Source organism: Tupaia chinensis, unplaced genomic scaffold (genome assembly GCF_000334495.1).
Source record: "Tupaia chinensis unplaced genomic scaffold, TupChi_1.0 Scaffold000115_1, whole genome shotgun sequence".
Classification (NCBI taxonomy): domain Eukaryota; kingdom Metazoa; phylum Chordata; class Mammalia; order Scandentia; family Tupaiidae; genus Tupaia; species Tupaia belangeri.
The window spans coordinates 6,094,679-6,108,430 of NW_006159579.1; the positions used below are offsets into that span (position 1 = coordinate 6,094,679).

The 13,752-nt window shown below is 40.0% G+C and overlaps 1 protein-coding gene across 2 annotated transcripts in view; it reads left to right on the forward strand.

Moving 5' to 3' along the window:
- RALGAPB (Ral GTPase activating protein non-catalytic subunit beta) overlaps positions 1–13,752 on the forward strand; it is a 111,022-nt gene that overhangs the window by 76,131 nt on the left and 21,139 nt on the right. For both annotated transcript variants that reach the window (XM_006144130.2, XM_014586154.1), the window contains exons 19-22: positions 5,451–5,638; positions 8,026–8,132; positions 10,497–10,649; positions 12,815–13,024. In XM_006144130.2, the coding sequence (XP_006144192.1) occupies positions 5,451–5,638; positions 8,026–8,132; positions 10,497–10,649; positions 12,815–13,024 (658 nt within the window). The remainder of the gene's footprint in view (positions 1–5,450; positions 5,639–8,025; positions 8,133–10,496; positions 10,650–12,814; positions 13,025–13,752) is intronic.

A 13,752-nucleotide genomic window follows, 5' to 3' on the forward strand; every position in this document is an offset into this window, starting at 1 on the left:
AGCATATCAATTAGCCATGATATATGAGATCTCTCTTAAGAGCTGGTAATAGGTAATAGATCTAGTTACAACCACCACCACCATCTTGTCCAGTAAAGAAGATATGAACAAATAAGTTGTAATATTAGGTACAAAGTAAGTGCTCCAGGAAAAGAGATAACATAAAATGCTGGAGAGTTAGAAAGAGGAAATGAGTACTTCCAGACAAGGGGAAGTCAAACTAACATTCCTGGGGAAGTGACTCTGAGAGGATGGGTAAAATTTGAGCTGTCAACCTGATTATGTGGCACTAAGGTTGCCATTTCAAGTATTTTGATAGCAAATAAATAGATATGAAGAGTGTCTTACCTTGAAAGATTAGCTGAGAAAGTTGAGAGAGTTTGTTGTTTGGCTTGTAAGTGAGGAGAGTGGAAAAAGGAAAGAAGGCAGTGTAGGCAGATTTATGGACTAAAGGGAACAGTTAAGTGGAGGTGATTAGGTGGAGTTGGGATATAGATGGAAAGATAGGGCTTATGGAAGGATAAGTGTGGATGAAGATCCCGAAAAATACAAAAACAGAAAAGCAGGAAGCAAGTCTGGGTTGGCTTATCTTGGTCGTCTTAGTAAAGTAGTAGGCAAATCAATTTGAAGTGTCCCAGCAGCTTTTGTAAATTCATGGCTGTTGCTTACAGGGTGTGCACAGTAAAGTTGGATTTGTTTCTGCTCCTCATGGGCCTGTCATTCAGTATATTTTTAGAGGGTGCTAGCTGTAGTTAAGTCTTCTCATTGTGCTAATGCTGGGCTCTGACTTTGTGGAGGTTTGTCTAATAGAAAATTGGAATGGGACCAGCAGATGGGCATAATGGTTATGTTGCTGGACTCCCATGTAGTCGACCGTGGTTCAAGTCCTGGACCTGGCAGCTTAAAACTCAGGTTGGTTATGTGTGTGTTCACGCCCAAAAATCCTGAGAGGATAATGGAGGAGAAGGGATCGCAGTGTGGCCACCCCCCCCCCCCCCGGGGGGGGGTTTGGGGGGTAGTGATTTCTCACTTTCTGTCTCTGTCTCTCTCTGTCTCTCTGGTGAGTACACACGTCCTGTAGTAAAAATCTCTCCAAAAAAAAAGAGGGGGGGGGGAGAAATTGGAAAAATGTGAAAACAACCTCTGAAGCTTGTGCTTATGTAGACAATGAGTACTAGAAGTAATAGAAGTTCAGAGAGAAGAGCATGTGTGGGATTGAGTACCTTAAAAGTGTCATAGAGGCCAGCTTTGGTGGTGCAGCAATAATGCAATGCTCTGTGATGCAGAAGCCACATGTGAAGTTCTTGGGATCATGTCCCAAGGTCTTCCTGTATATGCCAGGTCCATGCATGTGTGCCTGTTATTCTGACTGGCAGGCTGCGGGTGGATTGTGATGTGAAAAGGAAGTGGAAGGCCATTTTTACTGGGAACTCTTCAGAAAACTACAGAAATTAGTTTGCTGCACTCTAGCCTAGGTGGAGAGTTCCTACAGCAGTACGATTGGTGGGAGGATTGGGTATGTGCTCAGGATGAGCAGAGACCTGGGATGCTTCTGCATCACCTAGCTGATAGTTATCTGCATGGATGGCTTGTTTCCTTTCAGCTGTCTTGTTTCTGTTGGCAACTCCACAAACGGTATTTTTTAGTTTCCAATCTTTAAGGGTACTCTCAAGAGTGCTGCCATCATGAAACATTCCATGCCCAGCCACACTTTTCTGTTTGCCCACAGTTGCTGCTTTATGTCAGTATCACTGGAAATAATATAACTTTTTAAATTATGCAAACTCAGAACTTTGACCTTTTCTCTTTGTCATTCCTTATATAAAGCCAGTAACTGAGTCCAGTAGACTTAATTTTTGTAAAGTTTTCATCCATCCTCTCTAACCTCAGATAGCATTCTAGTGCAGTCTCTCCTTCCTTGCCTGATTCCGTTTTCAATCTCTTAACCCTCTCTATTCATCTTGAGTTCTTTGCTAAGCTAATCCTCGCCCTGCTACTTGAGTATTGGAAACCTTGTGTGAATCTCCGTTTCCCGCCACCTGGTCTCCATTCCTTGATCCAACTTTCAAGTTTTCTTTCTATTGCTCCCCAGTACATTCCTTCTGCTATCGTTGGGCCTAGTAGACATTTGTGGCTACAAAGCTGGCATGCCTCTGCTTCTTCTCTCCTGGATTTCAGGGCCTCCTTTCCCCCTTTGACCACATCTTCCGCTGTTCATTCCTCATATCAAATCTAGCTACCTCTCTATGACCTTTTTCGGTTATTTTGCTTCTGAAGGGTGATTCTTACTCATACCTGTTTGCTCACTCTGTATGACCCTACCATATGGCATGACGGAATTCTATACTGTCATGAGCTGACTGGTTAAGTACATGCATATTAGCATTGTCTCCCCAATCTGGGTAGAGGCCACATTTTTGTCTTCAACAACCCTCACAGTGTTGAGCATTTGGTACACAATTATGGAATATAGACTAGGTAGTTGTGGTTTTTTTTTTCCCTCTTAACATACTAACAAATTAAGAATTAGGACTTTGGAATCATTTCAGAAACTCATCCTTAAGTCACCTTTATGACATATTTACCAAATTATTTAGTTTCTAATTTTTAAATGCTCTAATCTTCAAGGTTGCCCATTTTCATTATTAAGAACTGGATGTTTTGGGCCCAACTGTGGCGGTGCAGTGGTAATACAACACTTTGCTGTGGAGGCCATAAGGAAAATTGGGGCCTAGTTCCTGGGTCAGTCTGTACATGCTAGGTATCTGCATGTGTGCCCTGTGAGCCTGACTGGCTGGAAATGCTTGGGTGGATGGGGGGGAAGTGGTCATATATGAAACCTTCTTGAGGTTTCTCATCTCTCTCTCATGAGGGAAATCAAAACAATATTTTACATTGAGCTAAAATTCTTTCCCACTGTAACTCCCACCTGCTTATTCTCATTCAGATTTTTTAATAGTGGAATCTATTTTTCTTTTTTTGGGGGGAGAGATTTTCACTATAGGGCACGTGCGCTCGCCAGACAGACAGAGAGACATAGAGACAGAAAGCGAGAAATCACCCCCCAGGGGGGATGGTCACGCCGCAGTCCCTTCTCCTCCATTCTCCTCTTGGGATCCTGGGCACACACGCACACGCACCCAGCGTGAGTTTCAAGCCACCGGGTCCGGGACGCGAACCACGGTAGACTACGTGGGAGTCCGGCGACATAGCCATTACAATGCTAACTGCTGGTTCCCATGGAATCCATTTTTCTAGGCAGTAACAATAGTTGAAGGCAATGCTCATGTTATCTCTGACTTATTTTTGCAAGTACTTTAAAATATTTTTCATATTACAAGGATTTAAGTATCTTTGTCATCCTGGGTTATCCTTAAGTGTTATAGATTTGACTATGTACTTCTTACAGGGAATTTACCTAGTATAAGATTCTAGATATGGTCTGATGACCTTAGACTCTATAGAATATTATATTTTCATTAAAATGTGTTTAGAGACTGTAATGGTTTTTGAGAAACCTGGTGACTTGCATTATTAAGCCAACTAAACTCTACGAATCTCTTTTACACATTTACCTCTTGATCTGTCTCTGCAGATATTATCATCCCTGCAGTTCAACTCTGGTCAACTGCAGATTTAATGAATTTGTCCTTTGTGTCCTAATCAAAGACATTGGTAAAAATATTGAACAGAGATACCAGATTCACGTGCTTCCTGTATATGCCAGGTACACGGCCTGTGTGCCTGTGATCCTGGCTGGCAGGCTCAGGGTGGATGGTGGATTGAAGAAGTGGAAGGACATTTTACTTTTTAATCTTTTCTACAAGTTTATCATGATACGCTGTCAATACTTGTATGTCTTGATTTCAGAAGTATTCATCTGCTTTTTCAGTCTAGCCACTTAAGAAGAGAAAATGTAGTTAGACTGGTTTGATTTCATATTACTAGCCTATTCTTTTACCAGCAACCTGTTTGATTATATCTCAGAATCTTGCATGGAATACAGGCTTTCTTGGTCCATGTGCTTTATGACATCCATCTTTGGCTTATTTTAGAAAACCAAAGACATTTTATCATTACTGATCTCCTGGTAATTCTCCTATTTTCTGTTGTTGGAGGCCCAAACTCATCATCAGGTTCTCTTGGTCCTTGAAATTCTTAGAAAATTCTCCTTATAGAAGGGGAAAGAAAATGAAAAGTATCTAGTGAGCAATGTTGCCTTCCATTATGAGATATCTGTGGGTTCATGCCTTAGGGTGAAAGAGAAGAGGAGAGGTCACTCTGCATAAGGATTGAGGTGATAAAAGTGATTTTGTGGGATATTGGTTTTTCAAATGAGATGCATATTGATGGGTCAGGTGATATTAGAACCACAGGGTAAAATCTTTATGTACTAATTACAAAGTGCTTTCTCTTGCTTCACGTTCTTCATTATTAATGGGAATAAGGGTACCTATCTCATATGGTTATTATGAAGCTACATGAAATAATGTGTGTAAAGTGCTGAGAACAATGCTTGGCACTAGTAAGTGCCATGTAAGTTATTGTTGTTACTCACTGACTATATGCAAAAATCTGTATGGATATATACATTTCTGGATGTTTAGGTTCGATCAATTGAATTCCAGTTTATAGAGTGTTTATATGTATAAACACACACATATATACACATCTATATACACACACATATATGTATATTTATGTAAATACAATTTTTTCATGTAATAATTTTAATAGTTCTGAAAGATGTAACTATTAGTGCCTCATATTCCTGATCTATAAAACTAGGACAGTATCTACTCATGACCACACAGTGAGAAAGCAGCAGTCCCTGGTTTCTGGTCTCTTAACAATCACATACTGCTTTTGAACCTGTTTCCTCATCCGAAAAACAGGGGTTTTGGCCAATCTGTGACTCTTTTTCATTAGCTTCATGCTTTGGAAGTGTGGTTAGTCTTGTTCCTGGGTAGGAAACTCAGAAGTCTACTTGCAACAAATTTATTGGAAAGTTCTATTCCTATGGGGAAAGTAAAAGAAGCAGGATTAGACAGAGGAAGGAATTAAACTGGGATGCAATTGCAACAAACCTTCTGCATTGGGCTTGACCTTTCAGAGTTCTGTCAAGAAGGGGTGAGTGGGTCAGGACTTTTACCCCTGCATCAGTCATTCATTGGACATGACCTATCTCAGAAAGAAGTGGTGCTTTTGGGTGAGGTGGTTCTTACCGGTCAAGGGCAAGTCCTAGAGAGAAATTCAGCTGAAAGTAGGGCCACCATCTCTTTGCATTGAGAGAATGGGCCTTTCAGTCTTGGAAGGGAGTAATCTGACCTGCAAAGAGGAAGCACAACTCTGGTCAGTTAAAATTCAGAAGAGTGGAAGGACACTGATGCATGAAATAAACTTAAGATTTTGCTCTTGGAATTAACTGTTGTCTTTTCCATTCTCCGTAGTATTATGCAGTTGCTTGGCGCGTTTCCTTCACCCAGTGGTCCTGCCTCTCCTTGTAGTCTGGTGAATGAGACCACTTTGATTAAATACTCCAGGCTGCCAACCATAAACAAGCATAGTTTCCGGTACTTTGTCTTGGATAACAGTGTCATCCTGGCAATGCTGGAGCAACCTCTTGGAAATGAGCAGAGTAAGTTTTAGCACTTTGAGCCTTCTATACTGCTAGATGAATATGCCCATCAGTACTGTCCAGCTTTTCCCAGGACAGGGGAGGAAAGATTCTGAATTCTGTGTTGTCGTGTACTTGTCAGCAAGACTTCTAGCTGTGGGACGATAGTACCTGAATAATGGGTTAGAAATAGAACATACCTATTGAGCAGAATCTTTTAAAGATTCGCTAAGTATACCTGAAATATCAGAGAATGGCTGTATAGCTTTATAAAATTTTATTTAGTGCATTTCTTAAAATGTTATTTATTGTGTATAAAACTCATTCTTTCCTCTTGAACTTTGGCACTTTTTCCTCTGCTCCCCTGCCCTTCACTCGTTATTGTACTATTTCAGTTATTGGCAGCCATCCACTCAAGCTAGAAATTTTAGGAGTCATCTTGGCCTGCTCCTTTCTCTTACTTACTCCCTTATAATTAGTTTCTAAGTTTCCACCTCCCCAGTGACTCTGGAATCTTTCCTTTCTTCTGTATTCCTCCCCATACATCTGAGCACAGGGCCTTACTGTTTCTTACCTAGTTATTGCAGTTTCTTCCTACCTGCTCTCTCCCAACCCCCTTTGCAAACCCAAAATTTGTTTATCCTTAACCTCCATTCTACTTGTTGTCATCATAATAGTCACAGCATTCATTCTCAAATACAGATCTAACCTTGCCAGTGGCCTACTGAAAACCTGTTAGTGATTTTCTATTTATACAACACACACAGTTTTCCTCCCTTCTCTCCCCCTAGTTGTAAGCCATTTGAGATACATAATTACTTCTGCAACCCCAACTACTCAAAGTGCATTTTGTTTTCTGATGGTATCAGCCCATATGTAACACCCATATGTAGACTGTTATCAGCCCATATGTAAAGGAAGCATGTTCTCAGATTCTCATTGCTGAGAGAGTAAAGGAAATTGAAAGTTACAGAATTGGTAAGCATGACGAAACTTAGGAAATCACATAGTGTACAGTTCCCTCATTTACAAGTGAAGAAACTGAGGCACAGAGAGGGTGTGTGACTTGTCCAAGGTAACTTGAAAAGCATGTGATATGGCTAGGACTAGAACTCAGATTTTCTAAACCCTATACTGTCCCATTCTGTTGTTGTCCCATGTGATAGGATTTGCTCAGTGATTAGAGACTTGCCATCTTGCCTTTGCAATCGTGAACAGAGTCTTAAGAGTCCTGTGCAAATTCTGTTGATATATGAGTATGATCTCATAAGTCCATACAATGAAAGTGATATGTTGCCTTGTAGTTTGGGATAAAAGAATACATTGGGGATTTCTATTATGTTATGGTGACTCGAATATGAAATAGAATGGGACATTTTATTATTACCCAACTCCAGAAGTGTTGGTCCCAAGTTTTTTCTGCAGATAACTCTTCTTTTTCTACCGTAGATCTAGGGTTTACTTGACTTCTGGCCTGTGACTATTATTTCTGATTCTTCCAGCCTCCTGTTCCCAACCTACCTGCCAAGGAATCTGCAAAATCCCAGTTTCCCCTTTAGGCTTCCTAGCCTGGTTCAAGGTTTTTTTAGGGTCTGCTGCTATGTTTTTAAGGGCTCTCTTCTTTCATTCCAGGTGATTTCATTGCATAGGAAGGGAGGCTACCAAAAAATATAAGTAGTTGGAATTTTATAGATTTATAAGAATATTTTATAGTTTATTGTAATAGTTAATAGCAGATGAAATAGAGAAAAGTTTGAACAAATTGGACTCCTATACCTGAGGTTAAAGAAGGGAATAAACAAGATCAGGGTCACGTAGGAAGTCCGTCCTGGGTTCTTTACTCTCCACTCCCTACCCCTGGCCCTGAACTTTTGCTGGGATAGAACAGTGCCTACTTGTGGTAGGCAGTGGTACAGAAAGGCACAGACATAAGACATCAGCACTGCAAACATCCAGGCCATCTTCCTGTGTTTAGGCTGTTCCTAACATTGAGAGGGTAAGAGTATTTGCTAGGACAGTGATTCTCAAAAACCTGTATGTGTACCATTAGAGTATAGGAGATGATATTAACTGATAGCTGGTAGACCTTGTTTTAGATACATCTAAACATAAGTTTAAAAAATACGTAATTAATATACAAAATGCATGATTTTTCATCTAAAGTAGAGTCAGTTTCCTTTTAAAGTTAATTTAAGGTAAAAATAAGCAGGAAAAAAGATTGCTCTAACATATGACAATAGTAATTAAGGTCCATGGATAAGGCAGAAACCACAAAAGTAGTACACAAATTTCAAAGTTTAGGAAATTCCATGCTAAGCCTTTGATTACAGGAAACTCTACAGTTGATAACAAGTTGATTTTAAATGGTGGTTGTCTGAAATAAAACTTTTATACAAACTTTTTTCTAGATGATTTTTTTCCCTCTGTCACTGTGCTGGTCCGGGGAATGTCTGGAAGACTTGCTTGGGCACAACAGCTTTGCCTTTTACCCAGAGGAGCAAAAGCAAATCAAAAGGTATCCATCAGAAGTTACATGAGTGTGTCTGGAGAAGAGAAAGTGTGCGTGTGTGTGTGTGCATGTATGCATGTGTGTGCACTGTGCTTTAAAGGTTAAATAACATTCTAGCAAGACTCACAGGTAAAATAAATATTTTTGTTACCTAGATGGGTTCTCAGTCAGTGAATTCACATCAGAATTATAGTCCTAGGAACCTAGAATTCCAGATCTACTGAATTACTCATGAAAGACATCATCAAGACAGGTGTTTTTTTTGTTTCAAAATGCTTTCCAGGGGTCCAGCAGTTAGCGTAATGGCTATAAGCTTTCCAGGGGACCAGCAGTTAGCGTAATGGCTATGTCGCTGGACTCCCACGTAGTCGACCGCGGTTCGCATCCCGGACCCGGTGGCTTAAACTCACACTGGGCACGTGTGCGTGCGTGCCCAAGATCCCTAGAGGAGAATGGAGGAGAAGGGATTGTGGCGTGGCCATCCCTCCTGGAGGGTGATTTCTCACTTTCTCTCTATCTCTGTCTGGCGAGCGCACACGCCCTATAGCAAAAACCTCTCAAAAAAACAAAGCTTTCCAGATGATTCTGACAACCACTTAGGAGTAGGGGCTACTGTTCTAAACAGTGGCCTCAGTTTTTCCTGTGCTATTCTACATATGATAAAAATAGATACACACTATGTATGAAAAAAAATTGGCCAGAACTTTGATGTGTTTAGCAATGGGAGTTCATTTCAAACTGTTTTATATGATATATTCCTGTGTAATTGGTTATATGCTGTATGATTTTTAAAAATATGCCATATAATTTAATGAATTTTTTTTGGTGGCTCAGTTTATTTTCTTTATAACATTTATGGTATTATGACTAATACTTACTCATGGAGAAAAGTTGGGAAATTTCATAATAAAAGAAGAAATTTTATATCATCTGTATTTGCTTTCCAGAGGAATAGCTGCAATTAATATTTTAGTGGATTTCCTTCTGATCTTTTTCTTTCCATACACAGTAACACTTAAATAGAATTTGATTCATTTTGTATACTGTGGTTCAATTATTAGATTGTAAGTTTTTTGTTTGTTTTTCTTTTTTCTTTGGGGGAGAGATTTTTCACTATAGGGCATGTACACACACCAGAGAGACAGAGAGAGACATAGAGACAGAAAGCAAGAAATCACCCCCCAGGGGGTATGGCCACGCCGCAATCCCTTCTCCTCCATTCTCCTCTTGGGATTTTGGGCGCACACGTGCCCAGCGTGTTTTAAGCCACCGGGTCCAGGACGCGAACCATGGTCGACTACATGGGAGTCCAGTGACATAGCTATTACACTAACTGCTGGTTCCCTTAGATTGTAAGTTTTAATTTATGCTACTAAAAACTGTTTTAAAATATTACTTGATAAAATTTCACCAGAATTTGGGACCAGCAGATGGCGTAATGGCTACATTGCTGGTCTCCCATGTAGTTGACTGCGGTTCGAGTATCAGACCTGGTGGCTTAAACTCACACCAGGCATGTGCCCAAGATCCTGAAATGAGAATGGAGGAGAAGGGATTGCGGTGTGGCCATTCACCCTGGGGGGTGATTTATTGCTTTCTGTCTCTTTCTCTCCCTCTCTTTCTGGTGAGCGCATGTGCTGTATAGCAAAACCGCTCAAAAAAAAATTTTTTTTTTCACCAAAATTTAAGAGAGACATTTCCCCAATAATGTCTCTGTTAGATGAGATGGTTTATCATCCTGTAAGGAACACATTCCTATTTTCTCTTGGTGGCATTTTGTTGATCATATTCTGTCATCAGCTCTGTAAACCGCAAGTTAGTACTAAAGACTGAGGGGGAAAGGAACAAAAATATATTGATGTTTTACTATGTAGTATATACATATTAAAATGTGTTTGGAGCCATGAAGACCTTGATTTGGTGCTTAGATTCTGTCTATTCTGCTGTGGTAATACAGTTCTAACTGAACTCACTTCCTAGAGATGCTCAGTGGGCTTAAACTTGTACTTTATTCAGTGGAATGATTTGAGAGCCCTCCTGGAAAGAAAGAAGCTGAGTCTTAATCATCTCAGCCATTGTTTTCCACTAAAAGTGGGAATGTCAGGCCTGAGGCAGTGGAGGTCCACAATCCATTTGTCAGTCATGAGATCTGTAAGTTGAAAACATTTTTAGAAAAGTAAAATAGAGTGTACACATATACAGGCCACTCACTTTCACTGGTGGCTGTGGCATTTGGAGATTCTTGCTGAGTTTCCATGACTTTAAATTCTGGGGAAACAGGCATCTAAGAGACCAGGGAAGTACCTGCTGATACAGGCGGGCATTAGACTGTATGTAGTACACATAATGGTGTTTGTTTTATTTTAACAGCTTTTTGTGCCTGAACCTCGCCCAGTTCCCAAAAATGATGTTGGATTTAAATATACTGTGAAACATCGGCCATTTCCTGAAGAGGTGGACAAAATTCCTTTTGTGAAAGCAGATCTGAGCATTCCAGATTTGCATGAAATTGTGACTGAAGAGGTAAGATAAATTACTTTTAGCTGTTTTTAGGGGGATGAATATAAACATTCTTTAAAAACTTTCATGGTCAATACATTGCCTTTTGTGGTATTAGAGATGATTTATAAAATGACCTGTATCTCTGTCATCCAGGAGGTCACTGTATAAGACAAATACATTATTGATTATGGCTGATTGAAAGGAACTGGATTTCTCTTAGAGCCCACTGGGCTGTGTGGGCTGTTGCATGACAGGTTTCATCAATGTAGTGACATGACCAGACTGGTGGGTGGAGGATATTTGGAGAAAGGAGATCAGTTCACAGACTGTTGTGACAATCTAACTGGGAGAAATGAATGACAAGGTCGCTGAGAGTGGAGGTTTAACATATATAATGTATTGTAGAGGCAGAGTCAAGCAGTCTTGGATTGGTGAGGGAAAGAAAAGAGCTTAAACAACTTTAGATTTTTTTACTTGAATGACAGTGATATTGATGCCATTTACAGAAAGACTGTCAAAAGAAGACAAATTTAAGGAGATAGGAAAAATTACTTACTTTTAGATTAATTTAAATAATTATTTAGATTAAATAATTGATCTCTTAGGTCAGAGGAGAAGAATTTCAAGAAATGTGGGAGAGCATATGTCAGGACATAGAGAACAAAAGGGCAGGAATGGGGGAAGGGCAATACCAAATGCCATAGAGATTAAGGAAAAAGAGAAGTGAGAAAGACCCCTGGATGTGAGCACAAAATTGTAGGTGACCTTTGAGAGTGGGTTCAAAGTAGTGTATTGCCAGGACTCAGGTGGCAGAACGTGTTTTCACCGTGTTTGCTCAGATTGGCCACTCTCCACAGTGCATAGTGGGAGGCAGAGTGAAAGGGGCTGGAGAGGGAGCGATGAATGAGGGAAGGGGGTGAGTGTAAGTAACACTGTTAGCAGTGAGAATAGGGATATAGATGGATACTAGCATGAGGAAACAGCCTAGCTAAGGAAAGGCAAGGCTAGTTTTTCTTGTTCTTTTTTTTTTTTTTTTAACATTGAAGATGGGAGGAATTTGGACATGCTTATAGGTTGAAGGGACGAAACTAATGGGGAGGGGTTTTCTGACACTGTAAAATGGGCAGGGGGAATTATAAGCAATAGCAGCAGCAGGGTCAAGATAAGGGATACTTCATAAGACAGGAGAGAAGAGTAGGTAACAGTTTGGAGACATCTGAGTGGAAATAAGTTAAGGAAGCTTATGTAAATTTTAACCTTACTTCTTGGTGGTGCAATAGAGGATCAGTGATGGTTCTTAAAATTGCCAAGAAGTCCAACTGAAATTAAATAGCATCATTTGTAGTATAGTTATTTTAATTCACTCCACTGATTTTCTTTAAAAGTCCTTAGGATCAGGAAGCATAAGAAAACGTTTGCATGGTGTGGTGATTGACAGGGGTAAGAATTTGGAAGGATAAGTTTCAACATAGCCATTTTATGTGCTTAAGGCTAGAGTCTTAAGATGTTAGATTTCTGGATTTGAGCCTAATTGGGGAACAGGTGAAGCCAGAAGGATGCTAATGGTGGGGATGGATGGAGTGCCTCACAGGGTTGGTAAAGTACAGGCTTAAGGAGTGAAGGTGTGAACAGCTGCAGGAAGAAAACTTATGATTGGAGAGAGAATTTCAGAATTACAGTCCTTAAAAGTAGGGCATGTCTGAGGTTCAGGATATACCTGTGTGTGACCACTCATGAAGGTTGAAGAGATTGTAGAATTGTGAGCCCAAGATGGAGAGAAAAAGATCCTTGCTCACTAAAGGAGCAGTCATGTAACTTACACAGATAAGGACTTCAAAATGTGAGAGGCTGCTGCAGGGCAAAGATAGATGATGATCTGAAGTGGGGGCCAGAGCACTAACTCTGCCACTTTTTTGCCTATTTGAAGGGGAGCAGAGACGGAATGGTTTCAATTACTGCAAGGAGACAAAGGAACAATTATTTAGTCTATAGGAAAGTTTTTGGTGTTTGTTTTAACTTGGAAACACGTTTGCTTAATTGAAAGTTCTATATTAAACTGAAACACATTGTTGACCTCTGAAAATTATCTTCATTTTCAGTTCTGCTTATAGCTTTATTTTCATTTTAAAATTAATGTTGAGTACTTTTTAATAGTTCCAAAAAATGAAACATTTGCTTTATTTCAGTTAGAAGAGAGACATGAAAAATTAAGGAGTGGGATGGCCCAGCAGATTGCTTATGAAATACGCCTTGAGCAGCAGAGCGAGGAGGCATTGCAGAAGAGAAGTTTTCCTGACCCCATTACTGATTGCAAGCCCCCATCCCCTGCCCAGGAATTCCAAACAGCCCGCCTTTTCCTCTCACATTTTGGATTTTTGTCCTTAGAAGCATTGAAGGTAATTTCCATGAATTTATAAGAATAAATATATCCATAAATTAACATTCAGCTGATGGTAACTATAATATTTCTGTGACTATAGAAGGAAATTGTTCTAAAACTGGTTAAAAATCTTACCCTATTACAAATAAATGAAATTTGGTGCTGCTGTAGGTTGTACACAAGCTCCAGGACAGTTCATCCCATGCATGAATCATTCAGGGTTCTATCTGAAGAAACTAATATGAGAACTCACCCAATCTTACAGATAAAAACCACAATGAGATACCACCTACCCCCTGTCAGAATGGCAAAGATTAAGAATATAAAAAGTGATAAGTGTTGGCCAGGATGTGGTGAAAAGGGAACCCTCCTACACTGTTGGTGGGAATGTAAACTAGTTCAACCACTGTGGAGAACAATATGGAGGTTCCTCAAAGATCTACAAATAGAACTACCATTTGATCCAGCAATCCCACTTCTGGGTATTTACCCAAAAGACAGGAGAATGCTCAGTCAGAAAAGTGCTTGCACATCAATGTTTATTGCAGCATTATTCACAATTGCCAAGACATGGAACCAACCTAAATGTCCATAAACCGATGAGTGGATTGGAAAAGTGTGGTATATATACTCTATGGAATACTGCTCAGCCATAAAAAATAACAAGACCCTGGAATTTGATAGAAAGTGGTCAGATATGGAGGATCTGTTGCTGAGTGAAGCAAGCCAGGCTATGAAAGAAAG